Genomic DNA, 22252 nt, shown 5'->3' on the forward strand with positions numbered 1-22252 from the left:
GTGGATTTTTTATCCGTTGGCTTTTTTTCCGCTTACTGCTAAGCTATGTATTGATGTATCATCTATATATTTTTTTAATGTAACTCCCCCCACCATTGAAAATATCTATATACGCCACTGGAGCTTAAAAATCAAGAACAAACATATTATATTGTATTATAGGTGCATATACCGGGTGATTCTTTTATCAAAGAACACTCATTATTTCAAAAAGTGTAGATTTTTTTGAAAATATTTTTTTACATAGTTTCAAGTTGCATCCAGTTTTGATGAACGGTGAAGTGGACAAACATTTCGCGGGGTAACCCCGTACCACTCCATTCCGCTCATCTATACTTTAAATACTTATAACTCATAAACTACTCGCCCCAAATTTGATTTTCATGTATCAAAATACTAATAAAAATATTCTGCTTTGGAATATAAAATTAAAACCCTATGTTGTCATTCAAAAAAGTAAAAAACTTAAAAAATTATAATGATAAAAAATATTTAAAAATATAATTTTTAATAAAAACGTTGTTTCATAAACGACCTGAAACTATACGTAAATAAATATTTTCAAAAAAATCTACACTTTGAAATAATGAGTGTGCTTTGATAAGCCCGGTATATTATATGTCGGTCAAAGTTCAAATGGAGAATTTGACATCCAAAATGTTTCTTTAATTAGTTACCTACACAGGTTTAGTAAAAAATAGTATCTTAAGTACCTACCAAGGTAAAAATGTAGGTACCTATTATAAATGAAAATTATTATACGGTTTGCATAATATATGTACCTATAGTACAATTTTGTGCATGTTCTTACCACAACAACAATATAAGTAAAATGAAAAACCCAAGCTCCGGGGGCCGGGGACACGCCCCATAGTGTATTTAAAAATAATTTAATAATTAACAATAATGCGCTAATATGATGATATACCGGAAAGAATCTATCAAATAAATGTCCGTATAATGATATAGAGCTAGGTAGTTACAGACTTTACGTACACAATTATTGAGATGGATATTGGTTTATAAACACCTAGGTACGATTTACAGCCACTGTCTTAAACAGTCAGTGTGGAGTGTGAGGTGTGGGAGGAAATGCTAATAAATATGACTTTCAATATAGGTATATTAAAATAGTGTTTATAATATATTATAATAATGCGTGGACGAACGATTTTATTTTAAAACGTCGTGACGCATTTTCGTATAGAGCACGACATCTAATTCACGTTGTCCTGCAACGACCGGCGTTCGCGGTCAGGCTGCGATTCGACGGTGCCGGTCGAGGGTGACAGTGACAACAGGATCGTTGATGCGGCGACCGCGGGCGTAGCCACTAGGTCTGCCTGCACTCGGTCCTCCACCGCATGCGGGTCCTCTTCAACGACAGCCTGTGCAACGGGCTCTGGCGCCGCCTGGTCTTCGGCGGTCCCTGCATACGACTCACCGCCGTTCTCTTGTATCCATATAGTCAGGTTGTCGCGGATAAGCCGCAGGATGAGCGTCGAGTCGTCGTACATGGAATCATCGATGGCGTCTATCTCGGCCACGGCCTCGTCGAACGCGTGCTTGGCCACGTCGTGGCCCTGCCGGCGCTGTTGGCACACCTGATACAGAAACACGGAGTAGTTGAGCATGAGCCCGAGCCGGATTGGATCGATGGGCCGGAGGTTCTTCCGGCCCAACCGGTCAGCTCGCTCGTAGGCGGCCTTGGACATGGCTACCACCGCAGCCCGGTCGCCCGGGTCGTCGATCACCTCGGCCGCGTACCGGTGGTAGTCGGCGCTGAGCTTCCAGTAGAAAACGCCGGTGGCTGGGTCCGAGGACTCCGGCTGGTCGGACGTCAGCCAGCTGTCGACCACCGTCAGCACCTCGGTGCACAGCGCGCGCAACTCTTCGTCGATGCGCGCGCGGTAATGGCGCGCTACCGTGGCCTCCCACGACGTGATGCCGTCCTTCTGCTCGACCGTCACCAGCGTCCGCCTGGACGAGCGTTTAGTGTCCAGCACGTGCTTGTACGCCGCCGCCAGCATGTTGTCCTCGTCCTTGGTCATGGGTGCCCCGCACTCAGCCACCTGCTTCATGTACCGGGCCATGTCCTCGAATCGGTTCGCCTCCTGCGCTAGCTTCGCCTTCCACAGGCACTTTTCCTTCGTTTCCATTACTGAAATCTGTTCCTCGTCCATTTTTCTGGTGCGTTTGCACGTGTAAGGATAGACGTTACGTTGTGTGTGTGCTCTATCGGTTGTTGGCCTTAATAGGAAATTGTATATTATTATCTGCTGTCGGGTGTATGTTTAAGATTTGTGCGTGTGCCTGTATCTCACTGATAGACTTACTCGTACGTAAAAGGAGTGTTGTTTAGTAAAAAAAAAAATTCAATTTAAAAAAAACAGTCATGCGTTTAACGAAATGATTGTTTATTACTCAGCAACGAAAAAAAAAATTTGTACGTCTATATTATATTAAAGGCACTATGCAAGTAATCGATCATACATATTATTATATTATAATAATTAATACAAGTGTTCATGAAAATGATAACATTATTCGCTGTTAAATATTTTATTAGATAGGGTTACATAAAATGTAATATATAAGCAGAGATTTATTATATTTCATAAAAAATACAAATCAATAAAGAAAATCTATACATAATAGGTAATATACCTACTAATAGGTATATTATAGTAATTTAATACTATACACGTTTCAGTAACTGATAATGAAGTGATTTAATGAGAAGGGGGGGGGGGGTCAGACTACGTCTTATAAATGTACAACATAATATTACATAAGTGCAAATTTGCGTTTAACAGAACTAATAATTGTTTATTGTAACACTTAGGGCCCACATTACAATAGTCAAACAAGGTTAAACCGCGGAATTCGGCTGGTAAAATCAGTGGGTTAATCGTAACAGAGGTTTAAACTATGATTGTAAAACGGGCCCTTAGCCTACTTTAAATGCTATCATGTTGGAGTGAATTTACCTATTATTAAACTTAAAAGTGAAAACATATTATATGCATCTGATGGTTTTGTTTGTTGATTTTTTAAGCGAGTTATAAATAACATGTTTTATGTCACTATTTCAAAATTTTCATAATTCGTAAACAATTAACATAAGACATAGATAATGTTCTTATTTTTAAGTTTGATATTAAATCAATTCACTCTAATTCTAATATTAAAGCTATTAATACAAAATTGGTTCTTCTGTACCTACACAAATTTTCTAAGTTGTTAGTTTGTGAGACGAAGACATCACAAGCTGGTGTATAACTTAAATATATCATGTATGTAATAAAAGATCTTGAATCATATTATTGGGTGGGGACAACCCACTGTTAATACAATAATATAATAACTTAGTTGATAAATGTGGATATGTGGGTATTTACATAATATATTAGACATACTTTTACATTTAAAATTCATTGAATTAACATTTTATATTCAATTTAGTATATTAGTATAAATGTTTCAATTCTATTTAAATAAAAATACTCTTTAAAGGGGTGATCACCTCCTACCACACTCCTCCCAATGAATTTTATTCTTTGCACTGATGATGTATTTTAATTAAAAGGATGTCACACTTTTCCTTGTGTTATCACTTATCGCCATCTTATAATTAATATAGTACTACATAGAGATTTTGTATTTATCAGAACCAGTTTTTTGATGATAGCTTTAATATTATAATGAATTGACCAAATATCAAGGTAAAAATATTATTTACTGCAACTTATAGGATTTTATTGATACTTTAAAAATAAATAAATGTCTATGAGATATTCTACATAATATTGTTGATAGATATTTCACTATAATTTAAAAACTAGAAATATAAAATATAATATATAATAATTATGATTTAAATCAAGAGTTAACATAAAGTTTATGGGTACCATCTTAACCCAGCTATACTCATATTTCTTTTCTCTACTTTGTTTTAAATATTTAATGTTAATAATTAGTCTTAATATAATATATATATCATATTTTTGAATTAAATTAGAATATACCTAGCTTATACAAATTTTGAAATATCAGAAACTTTCAAGATTAAAATATTGACAGTTTGTTGTTTAAACTTGTTGAGAAATATGAATACATTAAGGTCATTAAGGATATAAAAACAATATTGGCAGAAAAAAAATTGAAACATATTAAACGCATCATACATACATAATATACATATAAAAGGAAATTAATTAAAAATATTATAATGACTAAGAGTAAGAAAAACGTTTATTCTAATTTACTCTTAAATTTATAAATTATCAGTTAGGTATCACTATTTGTATTAATAAATATTAAATATACAATATATGTTGTTGTATAACATCTATTTCAATATAAATTATAATAGTATTAATAATATAAGGCCATAAAAATTAATTAATATAATAAACACACACTTAATATAGTCATAGAGGTCTGTACATAAATTAAATTATTCAATATAATTATAACTAATTCTAAAATGAGTATAGTAAAATAAATGTTAAGGGTAGGTTTATTCAATAATTAACTAATTAATTCTCAATAGTATTCAGTCATTTATAAAATAAATGAGTTAATGTTAAAAGAAAAATTATAAAAATATTGGTAATTATATAATTTAATCAGTAGGTATGTATATAAATGTATAATTATATGATTAAGGAGAATAAGAATACAAATGTGGGTCTCATACAATTGTTTATTTATAATTAATAAATTAATCTTGATAACTGTGGAACTCGGAAAGACATAAAAAATGTTTCAAGTTTACCTCTTTGATATCAATGACATAATTAAAATTTTTAAGTTACATATTATTACAATAAAGGTGTTTTCCTTCATACGAGAGTAAGCCATTATTTTTGTTTGATCACTAGGGTAAATTTGGTCCAATTCGTAAGTTATGATTAGAGTTAGGATGTTGATGACTTTTGCATTTTTTTTCTTTTATTCTGTACAATGCTATCCTAGCTAAAAATTTGTTTCATGCTCCCTTGATGCAGAATATTCTAATTTTATTTTGCATTTTTTGTATTTTTAGCTATAAATGATTTTTTTTTTGTTTTTAACGTCATTTTTCAACATTTTTAAGTCATTTTTTCATCTTTTAGGGCATTTTTTGTACTTTTTATACAATGTGGGGCATTTTTCACAAATTACAGATTTTAGGGCAAATGTTACACCCAAGTTTGGAAACAAATTTAATTTATTTAAAATCTAACTTTGGATTTATACCTTAGGAAATAACTCAAATAGAGACATCTGGGATGTTATTATCAGTCAATTAAATACATAAAAAAAATTGAGTCTTTAATCCAAAAAGCTCCAAATAAAATCGGACAAACCATAGCAACCAAAATGGAGAATGTCATTTTGAAGAATAATGGATTTAAAATTGTAACTGACATCTCTGAAATGCTAGATGGCAAAGGCGCAAGAGGAGAAGATATTCCAGAAGATTTAACTAGTGATAACATGACCTACTTCAAGTATGCACCCATAACGTCCGTTGATGTCAAGAGAAGTTTTTCATCATACAAATATTTATGAACTGATCGATGTCGTCGTCTTTTGTTTGATAACATCAGACACATATTAATTGTACAGTGTAACAATGCAATATGAATATTATTATAACATCAACATCCTAACACTAATAATGAAAATATTTTTAGTAAAATTTTTTTTATTTATATTTTACTTTTTAATTAATTTTTAATATTGAAATTTATTTATAAATTATTTGAACGCTTAGTATATTATAATTCATATTTTAAATTACTATTACACCTATTATTATACCCATATCCCTAATAAAAATTATTATTTATAAATAAGTTTTTTCACTTACTTAATTAGTATTTTAGATCATTTTTTAGGACTTTTTTGCATTTTTTTAGGGCATTTTTGTGTGTTTTTTAGGTCATCAACATCCTAACTCTAGTTATGATAAACCAAACAATTGACAAACACCAACATTTATGTTTCTATAATTTTTTTTAATTTTTATAAATTCCATATTGATCAAAACTGTTTATTGGAAATGTTGAATTCTGAGACAAAGTTATTTAATTGTTAGTTATTGTGCACTACTGTATAAATTGTCATTAAATTGAAAATTAACTATAAGTACATTTTTAAATTTATATTTTTATTAATTTTATCATCCTTCAATCTTAAAACAATCTTTTAATTTCATTCAAGTTCTAGAAATGCATACATAAAAATGATAATATTATCTTTAAAATATTTTAATTATAATTATGTATTATGCATAATAAATATAACTAAAATACTCAAAATATTACATTTGGGTATAGATTTAAACATTTTTCTATATACCACATTTGTTTTTATTTAATATAGTTGCATGAATAGAAAAGTGAGATACTTGAGTAATATGAATAATATCCAATAATGTTCATAATATTTTAATAAATATATGGTTAGTTAACAAGTAACATTTTTTTCCATATGTATATCAAATTATATTGTTAGGTGAATATGTATCAACAATTGATAACTATTATTATATATTTGTTGTAAAAACAAAAATACTAAGGTTATTTTGGATATTATAATTTAAATTATTTTATTATGCTTTTATAAGATATAGATATCTATATACCCAACTTTTAAACTCGTTTTAATTTAAATTTCAAAGTCTGTGACTAATGCGTTCCAATCAATGTTATTTTGAAACACTTCTTGATCCAACCAAATCTTGTAATGCTGTTTAAATTCGCCTGATAACTTGACAGGTTTTCCCAAAGCGGTATTGATTGAAAAATCACTCGGTGTAAGTTCGTCATCCTTCAATCAAATAAATATTTTATAAAACATAATATTTTAATTCACCTATAAAATAACTTAAATCATATTGTATATATATTATTACATAAATAATATCCATAATATTGAATATTGATAGTATTAATACTTATTTGTGTAACTGTATATGTATAAAAATAGTTATAAAAAGTTTAGGAATTAGAATTTTCAGAAAATTTTATTACTAACATAAAATAAATGGAGTATGTTGAGGTTTGAGACTCAAAATCAAAAACTGATGAAATTAACAAATTGATGCCACATATCTACATAAATGGTTTTGAATAGCCACATAAATAGAAATATATCATAATGAAAATAATTAAGGATTTTAAAAATGTATTGTACTTACATATTGTTGAGAGTATCGCCGTGCATGGAATTTATCAACTGCTGATCTCAAAAACCGTTCTTCAATTTGAAAATCAGTCGGACGTGCTTCGAGATCTAAATAAAATACAATAACTTGTTATCATTTATATTTGATAAGCTTTTGCAGGTAAATATTTAGAAAGTTGAATTTTTTGATAACTGTTTTTTTTAGGTACCTACTAATGTAATTGTGTATTATTGCTATACATATGTATATGAAACAATTAAGTAACATATTCAAAAAGAAATACTTAAACACTAATTTACAACTACTTATATAAAAAATATTAGGAAAGCACTAATAAAAAAGTAGGTTTCGTTCTGCTGTACATTAGATGTTGTGTGGGTCACTGTAATGGATGTGTTAAATTTGAATTCAATGATTTTATAATTTAAGTATATAAAAAAAGATTCTGAGTGAACAGATATTACTAAGTATATTTTATGATATTATTGTGATTAAAGTTATTTATTTTACTATTAAATTAGTAGATTGAATTATTTTTTTATAAAAAAATTGCATTTAAAAATAGCTTTGTGTGTATATAATATAACAAAATACTTTAAAAGTATCAAGAAAACAAGAATACATTTTTAAATTACAACAAAATAACTAAAATGTTATTCTTTGTTTAAATATCTGATTTCTTCCAACTTGGAACTTAAAATATCTATTTAAAAAAACAGTTCCTATACATTTTTTAGATTTTTGGAAATATTATAAACTATTTATAAATCTTGTTTTTTTTAAATTTTGAATTCTTAAGTCTTAAAAGTGGAACATTTTATACATTTTTAACTTAAGGCTTAAAAAAAAATCATGTGCATATGTATGAATTTTAATTATTTTTTAACTACTATTATAACAAATTATGAGGGACCTTGTAATACATTTTGATCAAAAAAAATATATTGGCATTTATAGAAAACTAATAAAAAAACTTGACCCACATTGCCGTGAGTATTTAGTAATAACCAATATTAGAGCTTAAATATTATGTAGTATACAGCTTGCTGTTTATTACAAGTTACTCTATTTTTTTCACAAACATCTTAAGGTAGTTAAAATTGTACCACACTGTTTAAATAATTATAAATGTGAACGAGTGATCCTCCACAGTGATCACTTAAAATAATTTATTGTTTTTAAAGATCCTTGTAGCCTAATTTTTCTAATTGCAATAACAGATTTAGAAGTTATCTGAGATGGAAGTGAATAGATCATTTAAGTATAAATAACTTAACGTCAATAGTATGATGTTTTTACCTAAATATTCTTTTTCCATTTTTTAAAATACAAAAATTCATGAATTTGTTGGTGTGTTTCCTACAGTTTTTAAAGTTCAAATTATATTTCAAAAATAAAACATTTTTTGATGTAATGGCTTTCTTTAAATTCAAAAGAAAGTATGTGTTAATGTTAATGTTAATGTTCATAACACAAATGTTTTTAAAACAAAATTAAATTTTTAGTTAAAAATTAAAAATAGACATGTATAATATTCTAAGATTGTATTTATTTATTTATTTATTTATTTATTTATTTTAGCATACATTACGGGCGTGAGCCCTATTTACATTTAATATTAATACAAGTAATTTATTACAATAGTGGAATATAACAGTGCAATTAACATAAATACACATATACATAAATATACATAAATATTTGATAAGGTGTGTGAGATGGTAAAGGAGGGGTCAGAATTGGCAATAGACATACAGCGCCGAAGTGGTTCGTTTAAACCATAGTTAGTGGAGGAGGTAGGTAAATTAAAAGTGGCGTGTTGACTGGTGAAGCGAGGGGGGGACATTTAAAGGAATGAGAGAGAGAAGGTGAGGTGAGTCAATCCGCCCATTTAATAATTTGGATAGAAATGTAAGGTTAGAAGCACGCCTACGATCAGCTAGTGAATCTAGTTTGAGATATTCGCGTACTGGTAAATAATAATGAGGAGGACATTCAATACTGAGTACATGACTGGAATATTTTAAGAATTTATTTTAGACTCGCTCAATCTCTTATTGCGTTTTGTGCAGTATTAGGATCACAAATGAAAGAGCCGTATTCAAGAGTAGGCCTAACAAGTGAACAGTACAATGCCTTAAGAAGAGATGATAATTTAAACTCAGATGTTATGCGCTTAATAAAACCTAAGATTTTAAGAGATTTGCAGCAGACACGCTCAATGTGTAAATTTGGGCTAAGCGTAGGACAGAGAACAAAACCAAGATCAGCGACAGATTTATCAAGTGATTGCAGAATAGTCCCATTAATTGCATATTTAAAATTAATTGGTGATTTTTACATTTAACAATTACATTCAGTTCATCTTGTAGGATAAGACAGTCGTTTAGAGAGTGGATACGATAAAATACTTTTACATCATCCGCAAACGCTAGGAGCCGTGCATTTTTTAATGAATGGTTAATACTATTTAAAAATATAGAAAACAGTAGCGGGAAGAGGCCACCTTGAGGGACCAGATGAAATGGGGAGTATATCAGAAGAGACTCCATGAATTTTCACAAATTGTTTCCTACCTTCAATAAAGGAACGAAACCACGATAAAAGTGGCTCACCGAAACCAGTTGCTTGCAAGACACATTGCAATATATGGTGGTCTACACGGTCAAAAGCTTTGCAGAAGTCAGTGAAGATGACATCAACTTGCGAATGAGCTTTAAAAGCTTCAAATATATAATTAAAAAAGACTGCATTACAAGTAGTGGTAGAACGGCCTGACCGGAAACTATACTGTTCCTCCATTAACATTCTGTTGACAATTGGTTGAATATTATTAAGAACTATTGATTCGAATAATTTGGCAATGTAGGAAAGAATAGATATTGGCCTGTAGTTGGAGACTAGAGATGCATCCCCCGATTTTAGTACCGGAGTAATAGCACATGGTTTCCATATATCAGGAAAAAATTTGTCATCCAAGGAGCGTCTAAATAAAAGCCACAGTGGAAATGCGATAGAATGCCTAACATTAAATAAAAATACTCCAGATAATCCATCAGTCCCAATAGATTTAGTATTACGCAGAGAGGTAAGACCGTCAAAAACATCATCAACCGAGAAAAAGCAGTTACTTGGCAAGTCATATTATAAGATATTAATGTTGGAAAGATCACAGTTGTTTCGTTTTGGTGTATATACAGATATACAGTGTATTTTATGATCTATTAAATTTTTTTTTAACAACTATAAAGACCATAAAATTAACTAGAAACTACTATACAATTATTAGCTTCTATAGTAATATAATTATTTTAGTTTTTACCATTTCCATATGCCCAATCGTCATTTAGTCTGTGTCGAACTTTTTGATATATTGTACTCATAGTCTTCATATTAGATTTTCTCCATGCCCGACCAAGGTATTTAGCTTGCATTTTCAACAGTTTTAAAATGTAAAGTTGCATCATAGCATGTCTTACTTTTAATGATTTTTTCAATATTGGTGCAGATTTAAATATAACTAGCATCTAAGACATATAAAAATTCAATCAAGATTTTTATGAGAATAATGTTGTACTTTAGCTACCATGATTCGTGAGTGTTTCCATTTCGTTATTTTATTCAAGACTCTTAATAAATTAATACAAGAATAAACATTTCTCCATGAACATAATGGAAACTCTCCTATTTCAATGTTGTCTAAAGAAAGATCAGGTCCATCACCAATAACACATGTTGGAAAATCTAGTATTGGAATCCTACAACCATATTTAACCAAATTATTATTAATGAATCAGCGACAAAATTTAAATGTATTACTCACGTATTTTTAGATGATACATAAGATACGAGATTTTGATTCAGAAACTTGATTACAAGTGGTATGCAATTTGCAAATACTAGATGTTGAGAGATAAACTCGAATTGATAAATATGATTTGCTTTAAAATGTTTCAGCAGTAAAAGCAATATACCACTTATAGCTTTTACTACAATTTCTTTCTGTCTATTGATATCAGTTTCTAGCTTAACTGACTCAGAAAATGACATTCTGTGAAGAAAAATAACTATGTTGTTTATAACTATGAACTCATGAAGTTAATTATATATTTATTGTGATTTGGTTACATACGGCACATCAACTGGTAATATATCAGCAATTATATTGATTGAATCACTTTTAGCTTTTGAAGTAGGTGATGCAGCCAATAATATTTTCAATAATGCAATCATATGCTGAGGTAAATTTGGCAACATTGCCTAAAATTTTAAACATCTAGTTTAGATTATAAATTATAGTTGAATGCACCATTATTTTGTTTGTTAATGATTAAATCATCATTAACTCATAAAAATATCACTTACTTGATATAAAACTTCTGCAGGTGTTTGTTCAACATCATCATTGCCCATAATTAAAGGATTTCTTTGAATAGTTTCTTCTTTTTTTATTTGGTAATCAGCTAATGATGTATACATATACTGAAAATATAATATTTTGTAGATGTTGAACATAAAAAATAATTTAGTAATATACTTGTTTAAGAATAGTTACACTCTCGTGTATGGGATCAGGTAAGCCAATTAGTGTCTCAATATCATTGTCCAATTTAAAACCAAGAAATTTAATTCTTGTCTGATCCAAAAAAAATTGTAAGTCTTTATGACGAACTTTAGGGACCCATGGTAGGCCTTTTATCACCAATGGTGTTGGTGGTGTTTGTGGCCTATAATCATTTATTTCTTGAATATTTTTCATACTAGAAATATCATCCATTCCTAGTTGCTGATCTTCATAGTCTTGTAAGTCTTCATCATTCTGATAGGATAAATCCATAACTACAAGAGATTCGTCTAATGAACTCTGTTTTATTAGACCCTGAGAAAAGTTATCAAAATTAAAATTACTGTTGAAAAATATAATGCAAAATGTTCTTTTAAAATTAGTATTTAATACTCTTAACATATTCTTTATAAAGGGAAGGATATTTATTTAAAATTTCAAAAACCATTACTTATTAAATATAATAATGTACTTATAATAATTTATATTAATTTAAATAGTAAATTAAATTCAGAAAAATTTTGAAAATGCAATTACTTTGTCAATATAATGTAACAAGTGCTATTTATTTAAATAAAATAGAACCAATTAAAACCAATAAACGACAATAATTTCATACTTTTTGAATATTGGTTTCATTATTAGAAGAAGAACTACAAATACATCGTTTTTATAACACATTAATATTCATTACTTTAAATTTATTATGATAGCTGATGTAATTTACTATGAATAAAAAATTTACTAATTAAAATCTTTTTAGAACAAATCAAATACATAATATAAAATATCTTTGTTAAATTTATATAGGAGCCAGGAGGTATTCATTTATAAAGTAGTTGTTATTGGTTGTAGTTTATTCCAACTGTTAAACAATCAAGATTAATTAAGATATATATTGTAAATATTATGATCATACCCTATAATATAGTTGACACAAGGCAAATAACTGGAATTCTAATTTATTATGTTTTATTAACCCTAGATAACTAACCTTATTTATCCGCCTTTATTTCTAACCATTCGTCAATATGACGAATACTATAAATATTATGAACAATTAACGATTTTTAATAGGTTAAATTTAATAAATCATAAATATAATTAATAAAAACACGGTAATTAAACTTTTGGATAACTATTTATTATAAACATAATAGTAAAAAAAACTAAAAAAGTATTTTTAAAATATAAATTCGTTAAATTTACGTTATCTGGATAGATATAGATCATAATATATGAGAGATACAAGGGGGGTTTAATAACATTAGATAAAATGCCTAAAAATAGCAGCAATAAAATTATCAGTGTTCGTCACATCGACGTATGGTTAGCGATCTAGGGTTAAATACAGTAGCACCTTGATAAGTCAAAATTCAAGGGTAATTCAATTTTTCAACTTGTCGAGGTTTTCGACTTACTAAGGTACCTAACCTAGATTAGGCAAGGGAACAGTATTTATTTCGACTTATCAAGGTTCCACTGTACCTTACAATATTTTTAAATATTAAAGTTATATATTTCATATTTCAAGTATAAAGTAAAATTTCATTACATGTTCTTGTGGTTTGGGGTCAAGAATTTTTATAAGTTCAATATTTTTAATTAATTTGTTTTTTCAAAATATTTTAATTGAATTAGTTGTTTTTAATACATATAAAATAACTATTAAATTGAACACGTACTGTGGTGCATGACATATTTACACAAATTGTATGTTTGTGTAAGAATCATATATTAATTCTAACTATTCCTGTATACATATAAGAAATCCAAAATCATAAAATATTTTTTGAGTTGAAATAACTCATCTTTATCATACTTTTATCCACTCTATTTAATAACCCAAATGTATTCATATTTTAATGTTTATAATATTATATAGGTATTAAACTGAATTGAATGCACTTTTTATACGTCAAATAAGCATGATTAATAATATTTAAATTGAGAGTTGAAAAATTATAACTTATTCATATTATTTAAAATGTACACATAACTCATAATTATTAAAAAATTAGGTACAACAGTTGTGTAATTAATGACTGTGCACATAATAAATACAATAAACATTATGACATTAACAAAACGGCACAAAGACAAGACCATAACTTTTTAGTGATTTTCCAGTGATTATGATTTTATGACAAATAGTCAGCACTATTTAAACTTACCTCTTCGCAAATGCTAAGAGAAGTAGAACCACCAGTTAATCGGTATGATAATGCATTTAAATTATACGCCATCTATGAAATAATCAATTATTTTTTTCAAATTTAGGTACCAACCAAGAAACGGGTCAAACTCTTTAGTATAAAATGAGATATATTTAAACTAACAATTTTGTATTAATAGGATTGTATGATAAAATATCAATCATATTATTATTGTTGGTATAATTAATAAATTACTAAATGAAAATAATACATTTTAACAAAGGTATTAAAAAATAAAAACTGTTGATATGTATTGTAGCCAAATCAATCTTTTTTTTAATTTCAGGAAATGGAAACAAATTTTTCACACTGTGAAGTACATAAAATATCTTGTTAAATGATCACTCCAATTTGAAGTTGTGAAATATTTTAATGACATTTGTTGTCAAAATAAAATTTGTATCTAGTGGCATGTTGCATATCTTCAGAATAATTGAAATGTGTGAATGTAGTATAGATTGAGATCTATCCAGCAACATTTGAATATCACATTACATTAAAATAAATAAAATCTACACATTTCCGATTCTCAGATTATTGTGTAAATATTATTGAATACAATAATTAATAATCAATAACTACATGCATGATACTATCCAAGTTGTAAAATTGTATCAGGAGGTTAGGGGTTCCTAAGTTGTTAGTTTAAAAGTGTTTATAAAACCAAGCAATGTGCTTGTTTTGAAGATAGCATTAAATATTAATATTACAGTATTTATAATACAGCTGTTGTCATAACTAATTGTTCTGCTTAAAAAAATGAAATTGGTTCATCCACTTAAAATTGTTTTATGAATAATATGATAAATTATCATTTTTACCAAATTTAATAGTTTGTGGAATATACTTTTTTTGTTTATCTCACATTCAATCTCTTAAAATTACAAAATTCTTTATAAACAAAAAGAATATCCCACAAATTTAATAAATTAATTTTCAACAAAAAAAGGTATCTTTTATATTAATTACAATATATTTTATTAAATAATAAATTAACTATGAACTATAAAACCATCATCTTAATATCAATCACACTAGTATCATGTACCAAGATGAGTAAAGCAAAAGGAATGCCAAACACCTAGAATATGTAATCCTACTGTTATAATTTTTAAAATTGACTGATAATTGACTTTTTACTAAAAAAAAATCATATGCATAATGTTAAGTAATATGAGACCAAATTTTTTAATATAAAAGGTTTTCAAACTTTTTTAATCAGGGCACACTATCTTCATAAAATTTTCACGGCACATGTCCTACATATACATTGGCATTTTAAGATCTTTTTTTAAGTCATTAATTAATAGTTTTTACATAAAATTAGATAGTAAACAAAATAAAATAATATATTGTATTATATACAATATAATAATATTGTAATTATATTTTATTACTTAATTACTTATTAAGTAGGTAGCTTTAATGAGAAGTATGTGCTTGATAGGTGTTACAAATATTTGACGGACATAATACCCGCATTTCATCTTCTACTTAAATAAATTTTTCTCATTCTCTTATTTTTAATGTTGCTTTAAAGTGCTGAAAACCCCTGGCCGTAAAGATATGAAGTTGAGAATGGCCTGATAATAGTCAGTGATTTTTTTAATATTTCTGGATATTCTTCAAAAAACATATATCCAGAATTTATAAAGGGTTAGGTTTTAAATATCACTACTATGTTCAAATATATTTGATTGAACAGCGATTTTGGTCTTCAGGAAGTTTTAGTTTGGAAATCAATTATATTAGAAATTTATAAATTGTACTAAGATTCAACACTAATATAAGATAACTGATCTTGATTGGTTTCTTTTTACCAATTGTCAATTTGTTCTATTTTCGTATATCACAATTTAATTAAATCGGTCAAATACAAAAAAAAAAACATAACAGCACCCAGTTTGAAAATCACTATCATAACATGTAACAAAGTATGCACTTAAATAACTTAAATTATTTTGAACATAAGAAATTCAAAAATAAATAAAAATAAATATATCAGTGTTTGATACAAATATGATAATTATGAATTTACTTATGTAATTTGGTAGGTAATACAATGACAGTAAAAATAATCAATTTGTTTATAATTTATTAAATCAAAATTATGAATTTTTTAAAAAAAGATCTTAACATATATTTAAAGCAATATTTCTTATAATTATCTTATCAAAAAATATTAAGTTGAAATATTACATGATATTTTACTTACTCTCTTTTGACGTGTGCCACGTTTTTGTGCATTCATCATATCTGTGGAACTTGGCGGTGGTGAAGATGACCGCATCGATTTAATTATTTCAATTGGATCTTCTTGAAGTTCTGGTAATTCTACATTTTTTCGGTATTCATCTAACAAACATTTGTTCTTTATAAATAAGAACATTTTAAATATCAAAAATACATACTTTTTAAATTAGCCAATTTATCCATTCCACCGAGTAGAACTAAAATTAACTTCCACAACAACAATAAAACTTTTTTCATTGGATAATATGATGCCAGCCCACTGCAAAATCTAGTAATCATTCCTAGTAGTTTTACTATTAAATGGTCTTCTGTATAAGGTAAGCCTAAAATGTAAACATAGAATTTTAAATAGAGTCCTACATAGTTTTTTTAATAACTTTATAGCAAAATATAATTTAGTTACCTATATCTAATAACAGATTTTCTCTAAATTCTTTGAATTCAACATCAGTTTCAAATTCTGATACTCTAAGTACTTCAATAAATGTGTACAACACATTCAAAATGATTCTTAAATTTGTAGAATCTGTACAATTAATTTGAGTTTTTCGATGAAATTGTACTGATCTAAAACAATAAATAAATAAACTATAGTTCTAGATTTACAATATAAGGTTGCAATAATATGTGTATCATACTCTATTTCCATATTTAGCAGATTTACAAATATATTATAAACACCAAATTTATATAAAAAAAGTATATTTTCTTTGGCATTAGTCTGTTGATCTTTATCTGATTGACATTCCGCCCAACATCCCTATAAATAATATATTTAACTTAATGATGTATTTAATTATCATACAACATAGTATTTCATGAAAAAAGTCTACTAACTTGCAATAAATATAATACACATCTGGCTGCATTCATCCGTTTTGTTTTGTCCGATACTTCTAATGAATCAAGCAGTCTAGATGCGACTATATTTTTATTTTCTATGCTTAAATTATGCCAGGATGGTTTTAAGTCCAATGCTTTCATTACTCTTTCAAATTCCTGATTAAAATATTTTCAATTATAATTATTAATATTATATTACAGACCTAACTCATAGTAAATATACATAAAGAGGGCATTATGTCTTTAGGATCCATTATAAATTACTGTAATATGTTCTACCAATATATGTAAAAATAACCAATTTCTACAAATGACAATATTTTGGAGGGCAAGACTGAGTTTTTTTTTTTAAAGTCAAAGGTATTTAAAAAATTTTGAAATTTTTGCTATTTCTAAATGATAAAACGATCATTATATTGGGTATAATGGAAAAAACGCAGACTTGCCCTCAGAAATTTTATCACAAACAATTTTATAATAAGTATTTTTACTCCAGAACTATAATTGAGTGATTTATACCCAGACTGCGAAAACATGTTTTGGTCTATATCGTACGTGTGTAAGATGGAGACAACGCATGCGGCTGTGACGTCCTCTTAAACTATAATCGCGACACACTTTAAGGCCGTTACCCACAGTTTAGGAACTGATCTACAGTATGTTTGTATAAAAAGGGTTTGCTTGTAAAAAATTGAATGAATAAATAAAAATCAATGTATATAACAAGGGCATATTCTTTATTTAATAGCTAGCAAATAATATTAAGTTAGCTAAAATAAGCATAAGTGAATATATTTAAATAATGAGCTTAGAATTTAAAAAAATATATTGCATTGAAGTTTGATTTATGTTGGAAAAAAATGTATAACAAGATAAAAAATGTACTACTAAAAATGGTAAAAATAAATTTACAGATTTATTTCTAATAAAAAGTTTAAATAAAACCAAATTTATAAACTTTAATATAATACAGTGAAACTTCTCCTTAAGAACACTTTTAAAATCCATTTATATTTTTTATAGAATTAGGACATTTTTACTACTTGCTATAGGATAATATTTAAGTACTGGACATTACAAGTCATACTGGGTGGTTTTGGGCAATTTTTATGATGATTATAGAATAATTCTTCAAATTATTTTTCTAATTAGTTAATTACCAAGATTTTAAACAAACCATAGTAATTGATGATTTCCATTGAATCATATTTTGTACATAGCCTACATTAGTTTTAATACATACATGTTGGTTTTAACCTATCAATTTTTAGAATAAACTATAAACATAAAATATAAAAATAATAACTATTATCATTAGGTATTAAAAATTAAATAAGTTCACTGCAAACTGTACACTCTCTGAACAGCACATACAATTTTAGTGAAAGACTAAAATAGTGTCCACCATTCAGAGGTTTGACTGTAGTATTATAGTATTATTATTTTTTAGGTTATTTGTGTATACTATTTTGTGGTAAATTGTTATGGATACCTATGTTCAAAAACTAAAGAGTAAGATAATGTACATTTATTTCTATATGGAATTCATTGATTTATGGATGTAGCGATCATAACTTTTTGTCAGGTAATATAAATTATATAAGTATGTAATATAATGTAAACTATGTATATTTTTCTATGATTGACTTGAAATTTACGAATTAATTTTGTTGACATGTTTTAATAACTTATTTACATGATTTTGCATTATTTCGAGCATTATTACACATTTTTACTATTCAAATAATAAATTAAAATAAATCTAATACTTAAAAAATGAAGCAACTAATTTAATGTATAAAATTATATGAAAAAATTAAAAACAAAGAATTTTTTAAACAACAAAATACGAGCAATTTTTGAAAACTTTGAATTATAACCTTAAGGCTAATTGACATTGCTTTTTTACACTATTGGATATCCCTGCTTTAAACTGATACAATTAACTAAATTGTAATAAATAAAACCTAATAATTAAAAAAATATTCACAATTTTCAATTTAAAAGGATTATTAAACACATTTTATGTTATACTTAAATTTTAATACACTTATATTAGTATGCAAACTGATAATTTATGTACAAAGATATTAAACTAATATAAAAAGAGAGAGGGCTCTCTTATAAATATTAGTAATTTCGTAAAGTAACAACTAACAATTGTAATTAAAAAGGACTGTTAATCACATTTATTACATAACGGCATTCAAACATTTCTGATAATATTTTAATTTTAACAATAATATTTTGATTAGATTGATGTTTTTAAGGATATGAACATAAATAAAATGATTTAATATATTATATAGCTATAAGCCTTAAAAGGACGTGTTACCTGCATGTGTTGTCTCCGTTTTACAAGTGCGTAACATAGCAAATTTAAATCTGTTAGTTTAAAAATTAAACCGAATTGACTCTTATAAAATGTAAATGTAAGATTATTAACTAGGCAACCTCAAGGGCTTTTTATTATATTTTAATTTTAACGCGAGTTATGAGTATTTTAAAATTGTAAATTGTTTGATCATCTTAAAATACACAAAATATAATAAAAAGCCCATGAGGTTGTCTAAATAATAATCTTATTATTAATTTTATAAGAGGTCAATTCGCTCTAATTTTTAAATTAACGGAGGTATACTTGTTTTGCTGAGCGTAAAATTTGCTATGTTACGCACTTGTAAGACAGAGACATCACATGCGGGTATCACACCTTCTTAATAATAATAAATAGCTTTAACTGTTAGGCTTTTTTATACATATTATTTAATTTTTTAATTACCTGAATATTGGTCTGGTAATCTTCTAACTCAGAGTAACTATACAGTTCTGCCATTTCACAGAGGTGAGTATCTGTATCCCCATAGTTATATTCAAGATCAGGGCAGTCAGATTCTTCCTGAATAAAAGTATTAACTAATATATTAAGTAGCTGACAAATACCCAAAGGCCAAAATATAATTTTCTTACTTCTGAATCTTGTTTCTGCTTTCTGCCCATGGAGTCTTTTAGTTTTGGAGTATTTCGTTTACCATTGCCAAAAACATCCATTATAAAACAATAGTGAATATAATATAAGTATCACAAAATTGTTAAAGAATGTCAATGGTATTGCATGTAATATAGTATTTCACAAAAACGAGAAGCATTTTTTAAATCTGTTAACATTAAACAAAAATAGTTATACTAAATATATTAAATACAATAAAGATTCAATGAAATGTAAACAAAATACAAGCTACCTCATAGGACAACAAAAATTACCTATAGTTTTAAAGCTGTTACTATCCAAAATGAATAAAGATACACTGAAATTACAACATCTTTTGTAAACTAATATAATACTTCTAAATTCTAATGTACTCGACCATAAAACTAAAATTATAATAAGTATTGTATATAATAAAATTGTTAATGAAAAAATTGTTATCAATATTCATTATTTTTGTTATCATCTTGGACGTAATCTATCGTAGATCTATCTTTAACAGATTTCTAATATTACAGGGTAGACTATAATAAAATATAGCGTTTAGGTGTATTAGAATGAAATGAAATTTAATGGATTTCAGCATATGCTAATGACCATAAAACAACAATAATACAACTACAGCTGAGCTGCTGCAACCATACAAAGATATTGATAAGAATACATCGTTCGGTTTATCGGTTATTCGGTTATTACTTATTAGTTATTTGGAGTAATCTGTTTTGGATTAGTATACTCACGATATACTTGTCTATGTTTTCGAGTACATTTAATAAAGTAGAATAAACCTAGGTACTTACTCTAATCATTTTCGAACGCACCTCAGGGCTGGACCGTGCTAATTACTTTACTACATGGTACATATTATAATATTCTGTATTTCTGAGCTATAAATTGTACAGAAGAGTGTATACCTATCAATTACGTAACCACCAAAGATAGGTATAACTCATTGTTTACATACTACAGCAGTTAGTAGTTCTCACTTCATTAGTATTTACTACTCACGTATATCTTAATTCTTTCCAACTATTAACACTTAAACAGTAAATAATAACAATACCAATGATTGGACACGATTGGTTTCTAATAACAATATTACAATTAACAACATATGCACGATTTATCCATTAATTTAAAATGCCTACTAACAAATAAACAAATTTCTAAGTTGTGTGATCCAATTAATAGTTTTTCAGTTTTTTTTTATTCTGATATGTAGAAACTGATATAAGTACATAACATATATTATTAACAAATTACTTATTCAAGCAAACACCAAAACAATAGGTTGTGTAGAGTGTAATATTGTTATATTGATCTATTTTGGACTCTGGTAGGTACCTACTTAAAATTAATATCGTAAATAAATTTATTTAAGTATATTATATAAATATAAGTGGCATTAATATTTTAGAGTGGCATCAGATTATCAGAATTCAAATGAGATCCTCTGGAGAACCCTCTAATTGGCGCAACAGAATTAATCAGTGATTTTCTTCATCATATGAATATTAGGTAATCGTGGTTAAATTGTAACCACTAATGAGGCGATTGTAAAAGGCGTCGCCAGGGTACTGAAGCAAGTAAGCAACAATATACCAGTTCTGCATTTTGGTGACGACAATTAGTTTAAGGACAAAAGGGATGCCCGTTTGGTAACTCTGAATTCTGATGGAAGTTAGTGACTTTACGGATAGGAAAGACGTATACTTATCAACTTATGTAACGTTAGGAAAACGGGGAGTGGCTGTGGGGCTGTGGCAAGTGGCAATGTGGCGGATGTTCCGTTCGGAAGCCGACGCTTTGCGATCGACGGCTGTTGATACACCGACGGTCAGCTAACGCTATCTATTGGAAACCACGATAGCCATTCGGAACCGTCCAGTACTCTAGTGCAGGGGTCGGTATAATGTGGTATATGGTATATTATGGCCCTCGTAGTAATTTTACGTGGCCCGCGAATAAAATTTATAATTTGTATAAAAATCACAAACTAAGATAGTATGGACTGGCAACTCCGAAAGCCTAACGTTGTTTTTTGGTAGTTACCTTGTTAAATTAATAAACCCAACAGTTATAAACTTAAATAAACTGAATTTTATATAATTTCCTATACATTTTTGTGGCCGTGAAAAAATTTTAATTTATATTTTGGCATCAAAAAGGTTTTCGACTACTGCTCTATTGCGACGAGTCAGTCGATC

At 27.7% G+C, this 22252-nt stretch overlaps 2 protein-coding genes and 1 long non-coding RNA gene across 5 annotated transcripts; 1 reads left to right on the forward strand and 2 right to left on the reverse strand.

The window, feature by feature from the left end:
• Nucleotides 1-1172: 1172 nt before the first annotated feature.
• Nucleotides 1173-2343, reverse strand: LOC132934521 (14-3-3 protein zeta/delta-like). Its single transcript, XM_061000839.1, has 2 exons — nt 2337-2343; nt 1173-2250 (listed from the first exon to the last, which is right to left on the reverse strand). Exon 2 carries the CDS (start codon nt 2181-2183, stop codon nt 1218-1220), a length of 966 nt encoding a protein of 321 aa, XP_060856822.1. The 5' UTR covers nt 2184-2250; nt 2337-2343; the 3' UTR covers nt 1173-1217.
• LOC132934520 (striatin-interacting protein 1) lies at nt 2253-21089 on the reverse strand. 3 transcript variants are annotated; one of them, XM_061000838.1, is made up of 16 exons: nt 20846-21089; nt 20027-20214; nt 19839-19955; nt 17051-17212; nt 16852-16973; nt 16617-16780; nt 16372-16536; nt 16176-16315; nt 11718-12059; nt 11546-11662; nt 11313-11440; nt 11004-11231; nt 10767-10938; nt 10503-10707; nt 7193-7287; nt 2253-6822 (listed from the first exon to the last, which is right to left on the reverse strand). In XM_061000838.1, exons 2-16 carry the CDS (start codon nt 20105-20107, stop codon nt 6661-6663), a joined length of 2400 nt encoding a protein of 799 aa, XP_060856821.1. In that variant the 5' UTR covers nt 20108-20214; nt 20846-21089; the 3' UTR covers nt 2253-6660. The 3 variants fall into 3 exon arrangements, with proteins under 3 accessions (XP_060856821.1, XP_060856819.1, XP_060856818.1); XM_061000836.1 differs by lacking the exon at nt 20846-21089 and adding an exon at nt 20299-20624; XM_061000835.1 differs by lacking the exon at nt 20846-21089 and adding an exon at nt 20321-20623.
• On the forward strand, nt 13858-14550 carry LOC132934522 (uncharacterized). The gene is made up of 3 exons (XR_009663036.1): nt 13858-13960; nt 14025-14183; nt 14247-14550. It is a non-coding gene; the product is annotated as an uncharacterized LOC132934522 (long non-coding RNA).
• Nucleotides 21090-22252: the final 1163 nt, after the last annotated feature.

Source organism: Metopolophium dirhodum, chromosome 1 (assembly GCF_019925205.1).
Source record: "Metopolophium dirhodum isolate CAU chromosome 1, ASM1992520v1, whole genome shotgun sequence".
Lineage (NCBI taxonomy): Eukaryota > Metazoa > Arthropoda > Insecta > Hemiptera > Aphididae > Metopolophium > Metopolophium dirhodum.